Consider the following 23,366-nt stretch of genomic DNA (forward strand, 5'->3'; position numbering starts at 1 on the left):
ATTTTTAAAATGGCTTGGCTGATTACAAGCACGGTACATTTATAAGCAACGCGCCTGATCCAAACAGAGGCATAAGTTAGTGTACAAACAAATGCATTATCCCAGCAGGTACTGAAGGGAGAAACAAACTACCCCTTCGCGTTGGTTCGCATTGATACCCCCACACGAAAGTGGCGAATACCCTATGCACAGCCTGATCTTTATCTCACGACCAGTTTAGTACCTGACACACGTAAATAACCTTTGCGACAAGGAAGACATTGCATGCCTGCGCACAGGCGAACACAGAAAGTCCTCCTCACCCCATTCATGCTTGCGAGGCGCGCTTGACAAGCGTGAGTGCTGACGAGCAGTGCGGCCCAGTGTTCCGTATTCGATGCAAAGGCACAAGGTGCCCGAGCGGTGTTCTGTTCCAACTAATACCAGCATATCTAGAGGGTTCTGTTTCGCATTAACGAAATCTTAGTTTTCTCCATATTCACGACCGCTCCAGACGCGTGGTAAAACTGCTTAGTCTTCTTGAATACTACTTTTTTCAGCATAAAAATACGCTATGTCGTCATTTTAGGATTAACACATTAAAGCTTAAACATTATTAAAACATCACCATTCGTTAAAACATGCTGAAAATGCAAATACTATAGGTAGCGGAAAAACTGCCTCTGTGGAATTAGTACGGTGGTTGTCCTACGGTGGTATTAGTACGGTGGTTGTCACCAAGCTACTATCCCTCGACCTTGGTAACGTGTTTTGCGTACTTTTGCAGTTCTTAATGCATCTGATGGCATCAGCTTTATGTGGCGTTCATTCTTAACTCGATAAAACTATCAACATGCCTTTCCTACTTTAAGGAATAAGGAATTACAGGAATGGAATTGAACTGCCCGGCCATTTCCGGAGTGGGAATGGGCCAAGTTTTTTCATTCCGAGGAATTGAAAGTAATGGAACTGCGGCAAGTCCTAATTACCCAAAATGGAACTGGAATGGTATGGAGGCTCCCATTCCGCAACACTGCTTCCCACCCACTGCAAAGTGCTCAGCCATAATTCCTCATCGTCATCAGCCACAGCACAAAGTGCACTGCCTTACAGATGCGTAGCGGGTACCACGTTGCTCAAAAAAGTGACGAAAAATTGCACAGTGGGAACTTTGCTACTTGAGAAAAATTACGATGATTTATGGCGTAGTGGGTACCTTGCATGTGTACTTGTATTAGTAGCCCCAAGAGAATCTACAACGGGCTCTATAAAGTCCGCTCTTCCAGCTTTCGCTGTGAATGTGCTGCGTGTTCCACGCAGGTTTATCAGAACAGCGGTCTCGGACATCAGAGAGTACACTCATTGACGTGCTGCTTCTGAGATCGTGCTCACTCCTTTGACACAAAGCATTGAGCCCACTAAAAAAAATCGTGTTTGTAGTTTGAGAAAATAAATACTATGACTGAAATGAATACTGCTTTGTGCAAGTTGGAAGGAATTCGTGGTAGAGTGGCTTCCGCTCCTCTGAGCAACGTGTTTTACCCTTGTCCCACTTTCCAAAGAGGAGGGCAAGCAACTACGACACAAATCGAATGTTTTTTTTTATGATTACCTTAACTTCAAGTTTTTGCGTAAAAAAACCGTTACGAACCGTTACGGAACATTTTTTTTTCGTTCCGGAACAGAAACGGAACGGAACTTTTTGCGGTGGAACGAAACTAAAACCGAAACTAAAAACATTTCGTTCCGACACCCTGGTTGTTACACACTCCTTAGCGGGTCAATTTACTGAAATGCGACGAAACTTTGAAAAATAAAAAAGTACAAGATTTCCTAGGTTATAGGCTTACCTTTTTGGTCAAAAATACACCAAAAATCAACTTTATGAAAATATGACGAATGTTTGAAAGATCCAAAAATATAAGATTTCTGAAGGCTATAGGCTTACCTTTTTGGTCAGAAATATACACAAAATTAAATTTATTGAAATGCGACAAAACTTCCAAAAATTCAAAACTGCAAGATTTCCAAAGACTATAGGCTTGCCATTTTCATAAGAAATGCACCCAAAATCAATTATATCGAAATGGGACGAATATTAAAAAATCCAAAATTACAAGAATTCCAAAGGCTTACCTTTTTTTCAGAAATACACCCAAAATTAATTTTATTGAGATGCGACGAAAGTTTGAAAAATACAAAAATACAAGGTTTGCAAAGGGTATAGGCTTAAATTTTGGTCAAATTAAAAGCGACAATAAATTTTGTCGTGTTTGTTGTTGTACGTGTTTGGTGCCTGGATGTGTGATGTGTGAGTGTGTGCGTGTGTAAATGTACCGTGTGTCTGCGCTAAGGAAACTCACCGGGTCCCTTATGCGCTCACCTAAGACGACTGAAAGGTGAAAGCAATCTTCTTTTTCTTCTTAGTCTATGTATTTCTCCTGCATTTCCATCCCTGGAGGTTTCTGCAGGTAACGTGGTTTTGCATTGCCTCCAGGATCGGGGGCATCTCACCTGGTTTTTCACTGCCTCCGTTATCGGTTCACCTTTGTCCAATTACGTTCTTATAAGATGACGTCATGATGTTACGTTACATTGCGTGGGGTTACTGTGACGTAACGATTACGTCATAATGCGTCACAAATTTTGGCGATCTGCGACGTCATGATGATGTCATCTGGTGACGTCATCACATGATGGTAATTTTTTGCACCATTCGTGTGGACGCCGCTGATGGGAGACGACGACGCGGGACGCCGGTGAATTTTCGTGTTTTATAGGTACCTAAGGGTTTCGCCTTAATAATTTTCAAGTGGTCTACCAACTAGACCAGCAACACGTTCTTTATTGCAGGTTACATCATTAAACGCATTTAAGCATCATTAAAACATCATTAAAAGTATGTGACGTGGCACGGAACACATTGAGAACACGCAGTATGAGACATGAAACAGAAATGCAGCAACAGAGAGTGGCCAGGCTTCACTGATTACAGAGAACTTCGATAGTGGTGGTTTGTTATGCTCATGCGGGCCCCTCAAGATCGCCATTACTGGGCTAGCAAAGAGCTTTGCTTCTCAGTTTGGTTTGAGTACAATGCACGAAAAAAGCATTATCAGTGACTTTTGTGTGGGAAAACAAATTTGCCCTCCCAGCGATGGGAAGAGCGTGCAGAGTGCATTATAAAAAAGTCTGATGAATTTCCACATTTTTATTAGATTCCTGTTCTTCACCATGTCGCTGAACACCGAGGGAAACAAAACGGAAAGGGATGAAGGTTCTGAAAATGAGAGGATGCCACAGGTGTTCACAAAACCGCTGTTAAGGAACTAATAAAGATTCGAAACATTGATGCTTATACGAGCTACATAATTCTGATTTGTAGGCGTGCTAGTGAACATCAGACGGGTGTTTCAAATAACACACCCATCTTCATCCACTAATACGGAACTATCAGCGATTGATGTTGCTCTGAATTATGTTCAATAAGATTTAGGAGTATCGAAGGTTGTCATACTTGCAGACTTCCGTGCTGCCCTCAGCAGACCATCGAGGAAAGATTGCGATGGCCCAATTACATGCAGTATCGTAAAATCTGCCACAAAAATTATTTCTCGTGGGGTGTCCCTCATTAGCCAGTGGATACCTTCGCATATGGATATTGCTGGGAATGAAGAGGACGATCACCTCGCTTCAAGTTATGCCCCCAACGAGCGGGATCAAAATCTTTCTCTAGGAGATTTGGCGTCAGGATTCGAGAAACATTGTTACCGATCGCTGGTATGCCTTAACCCTGGATGCCGGTTCTGAAATACAGAGTTTTCGTTCCACGTTTGCGTTTCAACACAGTGACCGCAGGGGTTGCTTTTTTGTGTCTTATTAAGAAAAAAAAATATATGTGGGACGAAGACAGTCACGTCCGGGCCTGGCCGGGCCGCTAGCAAGAAGTCCGCGGGCCGCGTGTTTGAGACCCCTGCTCCGGAACCCAGTCAAGTACGAATCGAATAGTGATAACGCTGAATCGAATACAAATACAAATCAAATACGCTTCGGATAGCCTTCGAATACTATGTCAACCATGTTCAAAACAGCCTTAGAATTCTAAAACATTTCATTTGAAATAAATACTCGAAATCTTTAACGTAGGAACACTAAGATTAGTTTTAACCAACGAAAATAACACAATTACGTAAACTGAGATAAGCTCGCATACTGCAGCGGCTACATGGTCTTCGGGGTATTTTGTAACTGTGGGTTGAAATACAGCAGTGACTACGGTATCCAAGGTGGCACTTTGTCACCAGCTTTTAAATAACACTGAGTCATAAAAATTAAACACAGTTGTGAACAAGGTTCCCGTCTGAGTACCGAAACGTCTTTTTTTATTCTTTAGTGGTCGGTGCTCCTCTATTTTGAAATAAATAATGTTGAACCGAACATCACACATGGAGCTAAATATGCAGTGAAACACACAAACCAGTTCTCACGGCATGGGCCTTAGCACATAGCAGCAAGTAAACATCGGTGCTCAATACTGCATCTCAAAAAAAAAAAAAATTGACACAAACACAACACAGATACGCGACGCCTCGCTGTTACGGTTCGTTCCCTTGGGGTTTTTCCGTCGGTACAGATAATTCGAAAACTATTAAAAAATATTCTGTATGTAGCAGGCGCATTTTTCAGGTACCGAATAGAATACAACGCCGTTCGATTTGTTACGAATATTCGCACAACCCTGCAAATAACACACCGACATCATACGGCGCCTCCTCGTGTCGCGTTTCGGCGGCGTATGCTGCTGTAACCCTGGCGTAGCGCAAAAGGTGGCGCGAGCTACGTCGACCATCTAGGGTGCCACATAAGCTCTCGCTGAGCGAAAGTTACGCCAATAGGGTCTTTTAACAGAGCCGATTCACCGTGCAGTAAGTACGGAAGTACTGTGCAGTCGTTGTGGTTACGTCCTTATTTTAATCCGCAAGAGAGAGAGAGATAAAAGCGAAGGAAAGGCAGGGAGGTTAACCAGGTTGCACCCGGTTTGCTACCCTACACGGGGGAGGGGGAAGGGGAGAAAAAAGAATAGAGAGAGCAAGGAGGAAAGAAGGAACAAGTAATACGCGCACAGTGTTCACCGCACACACACAGACAGTCACAACCGAGAAATATTTGACATCGCTTCCTCTGCGGTTGTCTAGAAGTAGGCGTTAAAAAAGGCTTGCAAGGACTGGCTCCAAGGAATCCAGAACTTGCAGAGCACATTGAGCTGACGGAGTTGTCATTCCGTTGAGGAGAGTGCGCATCGTGGTCATGAGAGACCTCAACACAGCGAGGACTTGTAGGTTTTTGTCGTGGCAATCATCTGTGGACGATGATGTACATTGCGGGCCATTCTGCATCGGCTCTTTATGACTGCGCAGTGGTGGCAGTGAGGGCCACGCGACATCCGCCGCCGCTTTCAAAGCCTCTGCGTCTTTTCGGCTCTCCGACTGTGATGCAGTGGGCGGTGGTGGTGGCGGCAGTGGTGGTAGCTGTCGCTTCGGAGTAGTCTGACGGTCTGTCGGAGTAGGAGATCGCGTTGTCCGTCCAGATCGCGCCGCAGTAGCCTTAGACGGTCGTCGCCGTCGCGAGCGTCGTTGTCTATTTCTCACCACATCAGCGGCCTCTTTGTGCGTTGAGCCGTCCCGTACCATCTGTCTCATGACGCTCCATTCCTTTTTCACCAATGGACAGTCCCTTGATGAGGCTTCGTGTGATCCATGGCAGTTGGTACATTTCAGGACAGTTGCTCGGCAGGATTCCGCATTGTGTGGCTCTGCACAGCGGGGGCAAATCGCCACGTTCCTGCAAACTCCGCTCACATGACCCATTTTTTGACATTTACGGCACTGGAGTGGTCGTGGTGTAAATGGACGGACCACGTGACGAAAGTGTCCGACCTTCACGTGGGATGGCAATATGTCGCCTTTGAAGACAATCTTTACGCAACGCGAGTTGCCCAGACGTGAGACTAGGACTATGTTGCTATGATCACTAACTTCCTTGATGAGCATTGGAAGGTCGCCACAAGGAATGGAGATGTCGACATCGTATATGACGCCTACCACCATGTCCTTGTTAAGTGGAAGGTGAGCTCGAACCTTTATACCGTCGAAGTCTGTGACCCTGGTCAGAGCAAGCAGAGATGCCTGGTGTATAACATCGATGGCCAAGACATTCTTGCGGGGGTTGACTCGAACATCCTTGATTTCGTTTGGAGCCAGAGACTCGAGTTTCCTCGAGATGGTCTGCCGATTCAGGTGTCTCAGATTGTCCGATGGCGTAACAGGCACAAATAAGACGGTGTAGTTCGTTGAAGCCACCTTCGGCTTCACAGTAGATGCGGTTGAAGCTGATGAAGCACCCATAGATCTTCGTTTTGGTTTACGACTGTAAACAGGCGTGAATCCATCGTCGGAATCGTCACTGCTCGCCGAATACAGTTCGGTGGACTCACTGTCGGCGTCGCTGAGTTCGCTGTTCCGTTTCCTCGAGGGGCCCGCCGACGGCGGAGGCATGCCTGGAGGGTGCGGAAGCCAGTCTACTTCCAGTGTAGCCAAATAAAATACCGATGGCTACGCGAGAAACATGACAAATCACCAAAAACTGTCACCCGGTAAACAAAGCGCTGTGCAAGAGGCACACCTCGTCGTCGTCTCCCTTAATCCGCAAAACTTGTATTAGCCGCTATAATAATCTCATCACGTCATCTTACGCACCGAGCTACTCGCGCAGCTGAGGCGTTTTCGTGTAGTGATACATCTAGCTCGTAACGGTAATATCGTAAGATAAACGCTACTGCCTTACCGGCACTCTTTTAACGAGAACACTCTTTTAACGTGAAATCCGCACACACATACATACGTGTATATATATATATATATATATATATATATATATATATATATATATATATATATATATATATATATATATATATATATGTGTGTGTGTGTGTGTGTGTGTGTGTGTGTGTGTGTGTGTGTGTGTGTGTGTGTGTGTGTGTGTGTGTGTGTGTGTGTGTGTGTGTGTGTGTGTGTGTGTGTGTCTATTAAAGCTTTTAATGAAGGGACCGACAGTCTAAATACAAAATTCACCACCTAGAGTCACTAGATATTTTCTTTTTCAGCATCACACCTTTTTACAAAGGTTGCTGAACTGTTGGCCAAGCAAGACAATTTCTCGGTTGTTTTGTATTTAAATGGGATTAACCGAGCAAAAACTTCCATAAAGGGACCGATAAACGGCCAGAACGTCTGATAAGAGCCTCGTGGAACTGGAATGTTCGTGAACTGCAGTGACAGAATGAGGCACCATAGAAATTGGTTGTGAGACCCTTTAAAGGTTACACTAAAGGGGAAGAGAAATTTTCCTGCAGACACACAGGTCGCGGGATCGAATCATGGCCGCGGCAACCGCATTTTGATAGAGGCGAAAGGCTAGAGGTCCGTGTGCTTATATTTAGGTGCACGCTATAGAACAACAGGTGGTCGAAATTTCCGGAGCCCTCCACTACGGCGTTTCTCATAATCATAGAGTGTTTTTGGGTCGCAAAACGCCACCAATTATTATTATTAACATTGCCTGTGTCACTAAATTACGCTTCTGCAATGCCAATGTCACTGCTTATACCAAAAAAATAAGATTGGTAAGCCAGAAAAAAGTGCAAAATGAAAGGAGAGTGGCGATGCTGCCTCGGAGTTATCACTCCGCTCACCAGGATTTCATAAACCTTGACGGCAAATGATCACGCCTTGAAAACTGCTTACCGGTAAAAGCGGACGACAGTGTATATAAGAGGGCTGACAATTGAACGTGGCAAGCTCTACAGAGTCAAGGCACCCGTGGTCTCCGCCATTAGTCGGAGGCACGAATAATTGTAGAGGCCACGAGGCACCCATAGAATTTCCTACAGTATTTACTAAAGGGATCTGTGGCGCTGCCATCGTTCAGCACCCATGGAAAGGATGTGCTGTACATGGATTAGCGTAGTATTCGTGCTTGCGACTTTGATTGTACTTGTGGCTTTGTTTATTGTTGTCCTGTGGCTTTTGTTTCGGATAAAAGAATGGCTCGCTGTGAAATTCGTGACCTGATTCAAATTGGTCAGCCTAAAAGGGTTAAGGTGGTGAAGTGGAACATTTGCTGAAGTTCGTCTTGCGGCAAAGTGGCTGCCGGTCACACGGAGCCGAAAGAACGGAGCTTAGGCAAATCCATGCACTACTCACCCTTCCCATGATGAGTGGGACGCAATGCATGGCAGCACCCATAGACACCAGCCCTAGATTTCCTTCTAGTGTACTAGTATGAAACTCTATAAAGGCACCCATATGCGAAAATAGATTAAATTACCTGCCGTCATGCTGACGTAGCGGCACTCTAATTGCGGCACAAGATATTTAAAAAAATGAAACTTTGACCTTCATTTGTTGTTATAATTTCTAAATCACTACAGCAAAATTAAAGAAAATAATTTTTTTCGCAGAATAGTCAATCGGAAATGATCTAATACTTGCTTTAGTGTGCCGTTGTTCTAGACCAGATTATTTGAGTCTCGCACTCGCGTTTAGAGCAAGTATTTTTAACCTTGACTCCAGTTGTCACCTGTCCTTGCAGCCACAAAAGGGGCTGCTGGTTTGGCTAGGTCAAAGGTGATGGCGAGCCAACACTTGCGGCAAGCGGCGTAGTGACCCACCTGGAACTGCGCCCATTTCCTGTGGATTCTAGATTGCTTTCAGGAATATTCGGCGAAGAAAATAAAAAAACAAAAAACAAAAGAAAGCTGGATAAAAGGAGATATTGTCTAAGGCTCATCAGTCTGCCTCCTCGAAGGTCTGTTCCAAGAAAAACGTTGGCAGGCTCTAGTGACAGCTAAATCTCGCCGGAGCAATTCGTCTTGATGCCCGCGAGGTTTGATCAAACAAAAGCAAAGTCGGCAGTCATTCTTCACAGAAACCATATGTTGTACTTTACTTGTCATCACTCCTCCTCAGATCGCGCCGTTCTCTTTTTCTTTTTTTGCATTTATCGGAGATGCTTGATTTGGGCGCATGTTCCGTTAGGGGACGCTATGTGTACCACGTTTTGATTTACTTTGGACTGAAGGTATAAAATTTTTAGAAGCACCTGTCCAGAATTGTAAATGAAACAAGAACTCGGGCATGGTGCACGTATCTACAGTAAACAACTGAATTTTCGATCACGCTTTGCGCTAGTGTGCCTATAAATAAATATCATGTGACGAAGAGAAGACAAAAGATACATGGAAAACGAGGAAACGACATCAGAACCCCGGAGTTTCAGGCACTCATCAATCAGCGGATGCCTGTAGATGGTTGCATTGATGCGAAAGAAAGTCGGCAATCGATTAGCTTTCAGTCAGTCCACGAGTCCCGGAATCGATGAGTTGCCGAGAAGACCAACCGCAGGGCCAAAGCTACGTGTTCTTCGAGTTGCACTGCCGCGAAGGACACGTTGCAGCAGCAGCGCCTGCAAGTACAACGAATCTAACCATAAAACACCGAATCGTTGCACTGCCACGAGAGCGTTGTTCTATAGCCCCCTTGCGGCTTGCTCAACGCCTTGCGAATCCCGCAAAGCGCTCTCACGACATGGTGCAGAAAAAATGCGTCCAGCGTTTCGCCATGACGGAGAGCGCGAACCCAGGCTACACGAATGAGATATAGGAAAAACAGCCGTCACTATGACGGCTTCGTTGCCAAAAGAAAACCCGCATAAAAGACTGCCTCCAGTCTAAAAAAAGAAGTAATACACCGAAGAATTCGGAATGACTGATGAAACCGAGGGAAATGTGCGGCGTCTTTGAGGCTTTGAAACGTCCTCGGTTATGCACGAAACTCAACTTTATATATATACATATCCTCGCCAGTCGGCCCGAACGCAGGGCAACCCCATGGTCAATCGAAGCTTCTGGCGTGATGAAATATATGTGCAAGTCAGCGAAGAGACGTCGTCTTGGAGCATGGCGGGCAACGATTGATTTTCTCTTTCGCGAAGCATAAAGCGTCCGTTCCTCCCCTGGCTAAGAGTGCACAGGAGAATCCAGAGATCGTTACAAACTTGTACGCGCTTGGAATGTACGTGCGCTTGGTGTATTCATGGCGCGTATTTTGTTTGCCAGCGTATTATGAACGTGTTTCCCATTGAAAAATTACAAAGAGTATATTCTCCCATCTTTTAGGCGTGTGGCGACGAAGGAAGGAAACATAAGGGAAGAGAAAGGCAGGGAGGGTTCAGAAAAACCGGTATGCTATACTCTACACTGGGGAAAGGAACGGGGGAGTTCTAAAGTTAGGGGTGTAAAAAGAGAGAGAAAGAGAGAGCGCAGCACAAACACACGCAGCGTCACACTCAGTGAATCTTGTGCCGTGTACGGCATCAATATTTTTACGCCTTCATTTGGGATGACTTGTCAGGACGACATTCCACAATCGTTGCTACCGAAGTTGGTCTTTGGTTGAAGCGGGCTAGAACGATGGTGAGCAGTGTCTCTGCACATGGTAATGACCACACCCGCAGTAGATGTGTTGTAAGATTTTCTCGCCACTACAGTCGTAACAGTGTTGTCGACTGTAAGTGTGTTCGGAGGTGTACCATGTACGAGAACGATTCTGCACAGGTAAATGCTGAGAAAAAAGAATACTAACGTGCAAGCTTTATTATTTAGGTGCGTGCGAATATTAGAAACTTGGAATATTCAATTCGCACGGCATTTCTACTATTCGAAATATTCGATAACCGCAACACTTCGTAACAAGTGTTGAAATCAGTACAAAGAATTACACAACTGCGCTAAATTTCGCAGAAATTGATGCATAAATTGACAAGTCAGTTTCAGTTGCCAAGATTCGATCCGCCGATTGGATTCGCAGTTGGTTTTTATTATTCTAATTCGATTAGAAATTGAAAATTTGATATTTGCACACCTCTACATTATATATCTCTGCTACTATGCCTGGATACTGCGTAGGGTGAGGTTCTCACGCGGCACACGCAGGTCAATATCAGCAGAGACCGGCACCAAGGCGGCATTCACATCGGCGACTGACACAGGTCGCACGATCGGTCACTTTTTGTCGAAAAGCTAACGATTAGGCGAAGTAGCACACAGACCGATCCTTCAGACCCGTTACTGGAGTTGCAAAGCTGTTGAACAAAAAGTAGCGCAGGAGCGAGACGTCGGAATACGCTGAAGATTACTTAAGGTGACTGTGCGGGAAACGAAAAATTACCCGAACTGCGGTAATAACGGCATGGCGACTGGCAAGTTGCGCTAGTTGTAAATATCGGTCGCCATACGTCGGTCCTGCCGTGTATCTCGGTCAGACGCCGGTGTGAATTCCTCCTAATACCCATGACTTCCCAGGCAAAAGACGCGGGAAATATCTGCGGGCTAAAAAAAAAACTACAAGAAAAACGCAAAAATAGAAGTCTTTAAAGACGCATCTTCTACGCCCAGAAACTGAACGCTCATGTTTCGGGCGTGTTTATTTATGAACACATTTTTATTGAAGAAATATATATTTAGCTACAGGAGAACGCTCATCGTAGCAGAGCTGTGCAGGCACCTGGCCTTCAGCTTGCCTCACATCCTAACAAAAAGACACTCGTGATGCATAAAAGACAAACGAAACAAGGCTCGACACTTCGTGCACTTTATATAGAAAGTTAACCCTGCGTGTCTGTATAAGGCAATGAGAACTAATTTATGCGTGGACAGTACGCTGTATTATACAAAAGAATTTGCGTTATGATTTGAGGGTCACAACAGAAGTTAACCTGCACTCACGTAAGCCTGATGAAACTGAACAAACATTCACAGTATGTTCCAACTTGCTTCATTGTCATGCTTCCGCACCCAAAACAGTGAATATTTTTCCAACACTGCACAAAAGCTCAACAAGTGACACATTGTGCCATGATTCAACATGAGTTACTTTGCTATTTATGAGTGTAACCTTGTGTAACTGCATACTCCATGCTGAAATTGCGCGTAGAACTTTTGACAACACTCCTCAAAAGGGCAACATAATTTGCTTTGTTCCATATTAGTAAGCTGGAAAATTAAGAGTTCTGCTCTGGTTGCCTGGCGCATGTGTGTTCGAAGGGCGAGATATCTGTGCCGGACATGACACGTCTCCGTCCAAGTATCCATAATATCGTCATTGAGATTCTGAGGGTGTACAAATAGCCAGTTGTTTACAGTATCGCGCGAATACGGCAAACACATATACACGTGTGCTCTTAAAGGAAGAAGCTCTGTGAATGACGCCTGCGCAAGAAAAAAAAACCTTACGCATTTGGGCGTAATATCGGCGATCAGGCTGCTTTTTTGTGTCAGTAAGAAGGCCCTGACAAAGTGTGTGGCCTGTACTAAAGTGTCATTCTTGCTGGTTTTAGACTGTCATCTTGCGTATGGAAGCCACCTTGTTGATTCGACCATTTCTGTATAATGGCGGAGTCACTTGTAGAATTGCTTGTTCTGCACCTTTTGGATTGCTTTCCTGAAGAACTAATATTCCGCTCTAACAGAGCAAGGTAGCAAAACCTAAACAAAACTGTAGCAATGATCAAATCTGTTTTCATCACACAACCCTGTCCAATGTTTGTAGTGCTGAGTTAAACTGTCGCACTCCTATTATAATCGCCAGTGAATAATTTACAAGGGAACTATGTTTCCGAGATATCATCTACTAGGTATCTGCGCCTACAATATGCAGCTCTCATCTGTGCTAAATATAATGTGAACTTAGCAAAAGTATTCAGCAAGTGCCACTGAGTACAAAGCCATACTACGAAGGCTTATGCAGCCGCCTAATTTTTTAAAACAAGTGCAATTATGTGTCACTGTGCTTGTTTTGTTCGATGAAAAAACAATGGGGTGCTCTGTTATGGATATCTACATTAAGCATAGTATGTTAATTTTTACGGTATGCCTTCCCATCATTACATCCATGACTGCAGCACCAAAATAATCTTGCTTTCAATGGCTTGTGCGTAACATGTCCTCCATATCTTAGCAGGGTTTAGTTATTTTCACCTCAATCAGTCTGTGTATACGTTCCTCTCAACTAAATAAAGAAGGCAGAAAAAATAAAATAAGCTTTATGAGATGGACCAGTGGCATTTCCTACAGACGCGTGAGCAAACTTAGTATTCTACAGAAAAGTCTTTTCCGGACTCTCGTGACGTCTCACGAGTAATAACAAGATAAAAACAAAATCTACAGACCATATCTGTTCATTCAGCTCGCGGCAACATTCCACACAACATCTGCGTGTTTCACACACGACAGTTCTTTTTTTTTCTATGACCGCAACAGGAGGATCATCCCTTTTGCAGCCTCTTCCACGCATCCATTCGGCGGTCACGGCGTCGAGTCCTTGAGCAAGACACAGCGATGAACGGTGCTCCTCATTGACAGTTTCATGCGCCGCACACCCGTATGAAGTCAAAGAGTGCTCGACACGCCTCTTTGCTTGTGCCTTCTTAACGCACCACAGCGCCATACTTTTCGCACTCCACCACCAGCGTCACTGGACATGAGAGGCACCGCACGAATACACCACCGTCCGCACTAGAACGCCACCGCTGCTACCGAAGTCCTCCTACAAGTCGCAACAACTCGACCAAGATGATGAGGGCAATGATCTGCGTGCAGCCTGTAAAAAGCAAAACGCTGCGAATTAAACAAGGTGAGTCGCATCATCATCATCATCAGCAGCAGCCGCTTGGCTGCGCCCACTGGAAGGCAAAGGTCTCTATCATGTTTATCCAATTATTCTGTTTGTGCGCTTGCAGCGGTCAGGGTATCCCCGCAAGCTCCTTAATATCATCTGCCCACCTAACTTACGGCCTCCCCCTCACGCGATTGCCTTCTCTTCGAATCCAAGGCTGCATAAGCAAGCGCAATTTCTAGATATTCCGCAAAGTCTTTTTCTTCACATGCGTTTCTCTGGAATAACTTGACATTTGTGTCGCGCTAAATGTTGTAACGTCAGCAAAGTTATTTTATAATTTGCTGCATATCTAATGCTGGAAAGTACGCGTAATCATGACTACCAGGCTCTTCATTTTTCTATGACATGAAACTTGCCTTTTCGTGAAGGCTGGATTATAGACGTCATCCTACGCCTTGTCTGGCTATCCATCAATGCACAAGGGTTAAATTTTGTTTTTGAATTAAGCGTTTTGTTAGTTTCACGCTCCCTCGTTAGACTCAGTCGAGGGTCTCCACATTCCTCTTTACCTGTGCCCAGCTGTTATATATTCCCTCCAAAACAAATTACTGCATTTCTATCATTTTCTCTGTCCAAGTAAAGCGCTGACCAGCTTCGCCTATGCTTTATGTGCTTACTTTGAATGCGAGTGCCGGAACTGAAGCGCTGAATAAAAATGATAAAGATGGGAAAGCCTCGCTTTTACTTTCCCTTTCTACATTTCTTTTTCCTCCACGAAGTTCCTTTTGTGGCCAAAGTTGACGGTCCTGCAAGTCAGCTGCACTGCCAAACATATGAAATAACTTCAAAATAACAATTTATTCAGAGTTCGCATTTTACGTTATTTTAGCCTCTTTCTCCCATGTACTGACTACTTATGCGGGCTTGCGAGCAGGCTTCGCATGGAGACGATCATATTTACATTCTATTATCAACTTAACGCAGAGATCCTTCAAGTGGAATGTTTGCCGAAGCCAGCCAATAAAACGAGAAAATGCGAAAAGAAGAAACAGTGCTGCCGGTGATATAGAGGCAGTTTATAGAATACAGCACGAGACCATGTACGTAGGTTTACCTTGTGATGATGTTGCGCCTCCCCTGAACCTTTTGATTGTGTAAGGATCTGGAACGACATCAGATAATATAATTGTTAATGGTTTTCCTTTCTCGCATCACCTGTTGGTTTTGTAGTTTATTTTTCATTGAATGGGGTGCTAGTATGTTCCTAATATCACTACATTTTTAACAAAACTCATTGTAGAATCAATCAATCAATCAATCAATCAATCAATCAATCAATCAATCAATCAATCAATCAATCAATCAATCAATCAATCAATAAAAAGGCTGTGTGTATTTGTGCAAACATAAATCTAACACTGATCAATGTTTCATAAAACGCAAAGTAGCAGCCTGGGAGAAGAACGACCCATAACGGAGGGAGGGGGGGGTCGCAGGTATTGAGTTATACTGGAGGTGAAAAAAATAACGGTTCTTCTTTCAAGTCATGCTGTGAGATGCACTGCTTCGTTGTCGCACAACAGTTGAAGTGCGGTCGCGATCTCTTCCACGCTAACCGAAGTGATCGATATAAACTGATATAGTAGGATGACAACTCTATCGGCACTCCGATGGCTATGTGAACATAGTTGCATCAGACAATTCACACATGGTTTTAATCAGGCAACTTACGCATACCTGCATGTAGCCAGTTTCGAACAAAAGGTGAAGTTACACAAATCTCCGGAGTTGTTTGGTAACATAACTAAACCTCCACAAAGTGGATGCGTAGCGCGAGCATCTTTATTTGCGATTTACTTTTTCACCCCGAAAAGACTCTTCCTCTTTATTCTTTCAGTGAAGAATACTGATTGGGGATGGCGGCTATTAGAAATCAATGAAGCTGACTTGAGGTTATTGCAAGTGGTTCTCGCACTTGTTACCGAAGAGATTAACTCAAGCGCGCGTTCACCTATTACGCTCCTAAACTGGTATTGTGCCGAGAATCCCGTTCCGTCGAAGCGGTCGTTGGTCCTGAAGGTGACGCGGAAGAATTCTCCCTCCGACTCGATACTTGGTGGTTTCTGCATGCCGCAATGGCGAGGAATCTTGTGATCAGCTCTTCGGGCACTGGAGAACTCCACGTAGTCACTCGCAGTCTCGGCTGTGCATCTACACCGAGAAATGAAAAAGAAAAGAAGACATCACTTTTGACATTGGTAAATTAACATGCCAAGGGCTGCAATCGGAACGCACCCGTCACCTCCTGCAATCCAGCCTTCGCTGTACTGATACGAAAAGCTATGACCGCTGGGTACATGACAACAGATTCCAGAAGACACCGCTTCATTCGGTACACAACACCGGTCTTACGGCCCACATCTAATACACATATACACACAAAATATGCCTCAAGGGCAAGCGTATGTAGCAATAAAAAATTCTCATTGCCTTTAAACGACAGAAACGAAGAAAACAAGACTGATGGCTATGAGTTTCGCCCGACACGAGGGAAAAATAACATGTCTGCGCATGAGATAGAATAACTCGACTGGGCAGCAAGGGTAGTAAAAGTAAAGCGGCACAAATGGCCACTGGACTTTGAAGAAGTGAATGTTTTTTTTAGTTGTTGTGTTGCCACAGTCATCACCGCTGTCGTCACGGCGCTGTTAGCATGCTCTAAAAAATGTACATCAGCAGCTTGAAGATGTACAGCGCGTTTTCCATGTTTCAAGCTTCTCTCTTATCGTTGTCAAATACACATAGGTAGACAATAATTTTTAATGATTATCCCGGAGATGTTAGCCTCATTCATCGACTGGCTTGCTACTCCAGGTGTCGGATTCTGTTGATATAGTCTAATAACTTGAATTGCTGCTGAAGAGAAAGAGAGAGAGAGAGAGAGAAGGAGAGAGAGAGACAGAGACATAAGGGAATAACAGAGATGTTAAATAGGCTGAAACCACTTGGCTACCCTGCACTGGAAAAAATTACACCATCTCCCGCTAAAGGGGACCATGAGGCGATGCGAAGCCGGAGCACTTCCACGATCGCGTTCCGTTGGCGTTCGTTGGGCATGCTACCGACCTCGCGTCGTGGAACGCGAAGAGGAACGCTACGCGCGTCTTGTCTTCCCTCTAGCCTGGCCGTTAATTCTCACAGGGCAACGTTGCACAGGGTGAGTGGGGAACGCGGTCGACAGGCGTGCGAGAGGGGGGCAGCGTAGGAGAGGAGAGAGAGGGGGAGGGGACGCGCATGCGCTGGCACTCATCGCGGCATTGCACAGGAGAGAATTTCGGCATGTCTAGCCCGCGTTTCCGAGGAAGAGTGGAAAGGGGCAGGAGATAGGGGAAGTGGAGAGGGCGAGAGGAGAGGGGAAAGGGGAGAGAAAGTGGAGCGAGGGGAGAGGGAAGTGAGAGGGGAGTGGGGAGGGAGAGAGGAGAGGGGAAATGGGAGAGGGGAAGTGGACAGGAGGAGTGGTGCGGGGGAGTGGAGAGGAGGTGTGTGGAGAGGGTATGCGCATGCGCCGTAAGGGTGGTCACGCCGCACACTACCACCGGCCACCATCGGTTTGAACTCCGCTATAAGATGCTTCGCATCTAAAAGGGGGCTTATAGACGAGGAGATGTTCTTACTTCGATTGAAGTACGCACCGGTCGAATTTACAGTCTTGCAAGGAGTGCACAAACACCACATGTTTGCATCCGTGTGACATGCCAAGTCGCGCACATAAAAAATTATATTACTTTTGAGCCATAATTAGGGCACATAACGCAAACAAAATTGCGTGAAAGAAAAGCAAACATAATAAACATAAAATTATGGAACGGTTTCACCTGTCTAAATAGATAGATGGAGAAGAGACAGTGAGTGAGCAAGATACAAATGAGGAAAGGAGGTCAAGCTGAACTGAGACTTCTGGTTTGCTCTCCCACACTAGGGGGAAAGAAATGCGCAAGAGCAGAGACAGAGCAGCCGTTAAATTGAATGAGGTCAAAACAGCAAGCAGGAAGAATTGGTAATGAAACATCTTGTGGTAATGAAACATAAGCAGTCAGTACAGGGGAGAAAGAGGCTAAAATAACGTAAAATGCAAACTCCGAATAAATTGTTATTGTAAAGTTATTTCATATGTTTGACAGTACAGCTGACTTGCAGGACCGTCCACTTTGGCCGAAAAAGGAACTTCGCGGAGAAAAAAAATGTAGAAAGGGAACGTAAACGCGAGGCTTTCCCATCTTTATCATCTTGTGAAACGTGTAACGTGACACAGGCATGTCTTCGTTTGTGTCGACCAAAAAAAATTCACGAAAATTTTATAGCAATGAGCACGTCTTCTCAATGGACATGCTCGTTTTAATTATACGCTGAGCTCAAATAACTGTACAAACGGCTCATTTGAAGTATCATACACTGCTGCGGCAATTGATTCCGAGATACTTGCATCTAAAGACACGATCACTGAAGAAAAAAAATTCAAGAATGTCATCTGCTCAAAACGATTCACCAATGGTCGCAGCTGACAGCGGGTGCCAAATTTTCAACAACGGAAAATACGAGGGGACATGCGGTACGACCTGTATTGAAGCAACGCTGATTTGAGAGCTTCTTGTTGCGTTATATTATTCGTATTTTTGAGACCTCAAAAAATTTTTTTGGAGTCATAACTTGAATGCGTTACCGAACCTGCATGTTGTGCGCAGCACACATCTTTAACGTCCTTATCTTATTCTCATAGCGTTATTTCATATGTTATCTTGAACTATTCAAATCGTACGTTCCACCTATTCGATAGCCAAGGAGTAGCCGGTGCCTTATTGAACGCCTGCCAACATTTTATATGAATATAAAAATGCGTTAACTTCTATTTACTGGTACCAGGGCAGTTAAACACAGCGACGATGTTGACAAACTAGCCTGCAGTCAAGCTAAGTTGCATAACATATGGAACACTTGGCGTCCCAAATAACGCCCAGGAAATTAACGAGGCGTTCAATATAAACAAAACATCATCACGCTTGAACAGCTGGCGAGGCCGTCACAGTGCATGTCGATAAGAGGCTCGTTTCGAAGACATCAGTGCTTTGATAACCAAGACAAATTCCCTCTCTAGACAGGGCGAATCTGTCAAATTGCGGGAAAACAAAGTACGTAGAAAAGTCGGCGAAAGAAGCTCGGTGTGCGGCCGCTTATCATTTCGCTGCCCTAATCTCGAACTCAAAATAACGACAGCAGCCGCGCTGCAGCGGGAGGTGGCGGCCATTACTCACGCGACGGGTGTCTCGCAACTTCTACATAAGAAAACAGCTACGTAAGCTCTTTGACGCGAACTCAGCCAAGAACAAACAAAGGAACGAAGCCAAGACAGGCCCAGAGGCGCAGCCAAAGCCTGGTGCGGTGTCATCACCATCGCCAGCGACTTGCGTGCCGGTCGATCGGTTGGCCGTTCGTCCGATGTCGATACGTAAACATGGAGCGGACCAAGAGCTTCCCCCAGAAAAGTCGCCATCCAAGCAAGAATATGAGCAAGGACAAATGGACCTATTATACTTCTAGACGCCACCAGCCATGCAAGCCGCTCTCCCCACCATTCTGCTGCTTCCTCCATAGAGTGCACTGTTCGCCCTCTCCTGGTTGAAGGAAGATTAAGCGAAGCTCGGCTCATTTGGCTCGGCGACAAGACCTGGAGAGTTGGAGTCCGAGGGAGCCCACCGATGGGAAAGAGAGCGCCGAGCAGGTCATCAGGAAACTGACCCCTTCTTTATCGATGCCGCGCTGCAAGCCGACGTGGCGCGAATTTTTTGGTAAATAAAAGACGCGGTTATCTCCCGTTGTGGACCGCTCGGGTGCCCATAGTGTTCCTCGAACGGGTGACATGGCTGCAACCTGAACCAGTGTATGGTGCACTGAACATAGGGGAAGCTACGCTAGTCCCACGAGAGTGTTCGTAGCTGATGGACGAGGTTGCAACGAAGACATTTAGCTCTATAAACATATCTTTTTTCCCGGAAAACCCGCAGATAAAAGTACCTCATCGCCTGTGCTTGTTTCACGCTGTGTTTGTCTCAACTTTGCAGCGCTCTTTTATAGCTGCAAGTACAATGCACACTCTGGAATCTATGCAAAGCAAGGTTGTGGAACGGTTATTTATTTGCTATACAATTCAACACGATGCTTACGAATATATTTTTATATCCTATGCAATATATTGATTATATCGTAAGATGTCAACGTATTGTAGGATACATCATCTTATGCAATATATTGCTAGAATGTCACAACTTTCTCAGTTTCTTCACGTTTGTACACTACTTCGCTCAAGGGTTATGTCGAAATGCAACAGTTTAATCAGGCACGTGCGTAGCGAGAGATATAGAAGCGGCGACGTAATGTGCATGAAGGCGACATGTGATGCCTGTAAGAGGAAAATTCGCCGTGGCAGGTTGTATAGCTCAGCAAATTGCAAGTCATATGCGTTGTTTAGCACTTCTTTCGGCTCCTTTTCTGAAACAACGCCGCTCGTGCTGGGAGTCCGTGCTCTGCCTTGACGGTCGCCATTGCGCATCGTCGCCGAGTGTTGTCAAATAAACACCGTTATAATTGGTGGAGAGTGCTGTGCCCTCATGATTTCTATCCCCATTTGTTGCTCCTGGCGCTTCGATCCCGTACCCTGCCATTTAAGGTGCCTAAAGACGCCACCCAGCAAACGCCTCCTCTCGCACCGACCTCATGTCCCGGTGTCCCTCGTATCCACGATCCCTGGTGAGGATGGTACTGTGCCAGGGGTAGCCAACCTGGCGCGGATGGTCTTCACTGGCGCGGATGGTACCGACGCGGAGGACTGCCTCGCGATTACGAGCGCGTGAGCGTCCCCAACGAATGGTACGAGGCAGGAAAACTGACTAACTTGGTCTTCTACCTCGCGGGTGTGGCAAGCCTGTGGTACAACAACCACGCATCAGATTTCACGACGTGGTCCGACTTCAAGACCGTCATTATGCACGTGTTTGGCCGCCCTGCCATTCGTAAGCTGCAAGCCGAACAGTGTTTACGTGAACGAGCTCAGCAGGCCGGTGAATCCTTCAAGAGCTACATCGAAGACATCCTCGACTTGTCCAAGAAAGCCGACGCCACCATGTCGGCATCTGACAAGATCAAGCATATTATGAAAGGCATCGACGAAGACGCCTTCACCATGCTGCTTGCCAATAACCCCAGCACACATGCAGAGACCATAACGCTCTGCCAAAGCTACGAAGAGCTGCGCCGGCAGCGGTCGATCACCCGTCGCTCTCCATCACGCGATGCCGAGCTCGCAGGCTTGTCGACCATATCTGATCACTCCGCGTTGCTCGCACAGGTGAAGTCATTCGTGCACGAGGAAATAGCGCTCCAGTTCTCTCTGCTGGGCTTTGCTCACCCGCAGTACGTTCAACAGCCGTCAACCACACTCCTGCCTCCCCTCGGCCGAGTGATTGAGCAGGAAATTGTGGAGGTCATGTCTGAGTACCGTCAGCCCTCTCCGGCGCCTGCACTGAGTTACGCTAAAGTTGTCGCAAGGAAGCCCCCAGAAATCCCTGCGGCTGCCCCACTCAGTTACGCCGAAGCCGCCGCTTGACCTCAGTCCTTTGAAGTGGGTGTGCCGGCTACCTACGCCGACGTCATCCGTAGGTCCTGTCTGCAGCCCGCCATGCAGACATATAAGCTGCCTCCCCGTCAGTCACGTCCTACAACATGGGGGGACCCTGCCCCGGCGAACCGATGGCGCACATCTGACAACCGCCCCATATGCCTTGCATGCAGTTACGCCGGACACGTGGTGCGTCATTGCAATTGCGGGCAGCCGCCTAGAGCCGCCTCGCCCGTCACCAGCCAGTCGAACTGCCCATATAATTAATGAAAGTTAACTTAATAAGTTAATTGAAGGAGCAAGCTGCTTTCTCGTGGGTTTGTGAGATACTACGTCCCAACAAATATCAAGTTACAAATTTACTGCGCTCTAGTACATTCACGACTAACATACTGCTCCTTGGTGTGGCTCACAACGACCGCCACAAACCTTAATTCTCTGATGATATTACAGAAGCGTGCTATACGTGCAATATCTAACGCTCCCTTTTACGAAAGCGCTTGACCATATTTTAAAATGTACAAAGTATTGCCTATAAAAACGTTATACAGACATAAGCTATGTCTAGAGATATTACATCAGTATAGAATAAATACATCACTATTCTTGGACACATATTACGTGAAACCAACACCATACGAGCTGAGAAAGAGCTTAATATGCAAATATAGATCACGCGCGAACTACGGTAACCAACGGTTAGCTTCACAAATTCCAGACATCTTAAACAAACACCCAACTATACTACGTTTACTGGAAGGTGGAACTTCAGCTAGATCATTTAAAAAAATAACGAAAGAGTTTATAGTTGAAGAAAGCGACGCTTTTCTTGATTTTTAAAATTTGTAGTTATTGATGTTCTGTATTCGTTACAACTTGTTCATTATTGTCCCTTTGCCTGTTGTTTATTATACTCTATTTTGTCTTGTAGAGCAACTCGATGCCCTAGTCAAGATGTTTCTTGTTAATTTATTTGATAGAAAACATTCATTTGTTTGTATTTGCCACCACTTGACTAAGGACTCTGTTTATATTTCTATGATTTAGTCATACTTCTGGTAGTTCTGTTCGACTATGGTACCCGTGTATGAGATAACACGAGATGTAATTTTCTGCGTACTGTACTTACGGTATGTTTCTGCTTTGCTGCCAGGGTGGCACGACCAAGTCAGGCATTTACTTAGCCTTTAGTCGTGTCCTCCAAGGCAATCTTGTTCAATTTTGCCTTGAATGAAGCAAAGCAAAGCAAAGCAAACCAAAATCAAAATGGAACATACCCACTATAGAACAATCTTTCCATTAGCGTAGCCAAGAGGGCGGAGGGCTGGGGCGTTCAACCCCCCTCCTCGCCCCTCCACCCGAAATTTTTCAATTTTGCATGTGTATATACACGCACGAATACAAACGTACGCACGCACGTACATAAGGTATGGGTGAACCCTCCAACGCCCCCCTCCACTCCCCAGAAAGCTTTCTGGCTACGCTCCTGCTTCTGTCCCTCATCAGACGGCTCATTGAAATGGACGAAGGTGTACAAGCCGGTCCTGTTGAATTGTGTGTCTACACTGAAGCTATGCAAATCGACTACCGAAAGTTAATCAAATGTCTACCCAAGTCAACTAAAAGTTCACCAAACGCTAGGGGCTAGCGCCGCTAAAGACACTTCGATGGAACATTAAGATCGGCTAAAGTTCTTTTCCGCCAGGGTCTGAATGAAGCGTTGTCAAGAAATATGAAAATGCGCACATGTTTTTAAAATTCGTGGTTTTAAATAAAATGAACAAAATAAAAAATAGTTAAGGTGGACATCTTCAAAAGAAAGCCGGCAAGTGAGTGTCAGGGCTACCGTGGGACTCATGTGCTTTACGACGCCTTCTTAAGTGACCTTGCGTGGTTCATTTCGTGCGAATGCCTACTACCTATTCGCCTAATAATGCTGAAAAGAGCGTTCCGCAGCATTACTTTTATCCGTTAGTGGCATC

The 23,366-nt window shown here is 45.4% G+C and overlaps 1 protein-coding gene across 1 annotated transcript in view; it reads right to left on the bottom strand.

The window, feature by feature from the left end:
• Positions 1-12,380: 12,380 nt before the first annotated feature.
• Positions 12,381-23,366, bottom strand: part of LOC119396932 (suppressor of lurcher protein 1) — a 113,373-nt gene continuing 102,387 nt past the window's right edge. The window contains exons 13-15 of the mRNA XM_037664317.2: positions 15,727-15,926; positions 14,830-14,877; positions 12,381-13,697 (exon numbers count right to left, since the gene is read on the bottom strand). Coding sequence (XP_037520245.1) covers positions 13,630-13,697; positions 14,830-14,877; positions 15,727-15,926 — 316 coding nt within the window. The 3' untranslated portion in view covers positions 12,381-13,629. The remainder of the gene's footprint in view (positions 13,698-14,829; positions 14,878-15,726; positions 15,927-23,366) is intronic.

The sequence above is a fragment of the Rhipicephalus sanguineus genome, chromosome 6 (assembly GCF_013339695.2).
Source record: "Rhipicephalus sanguineus isolate Rsan-2018 chromosome 6, BIME_Rsan_1.4, whole genome shotgun sequence".
Lineage (NCBI taxonomy): Eukaryota > Metazoa > Arthropoda > Arachnida > Ixodida > Ixodidae > Rhipicephalus > Rhipicephalus sanguineus.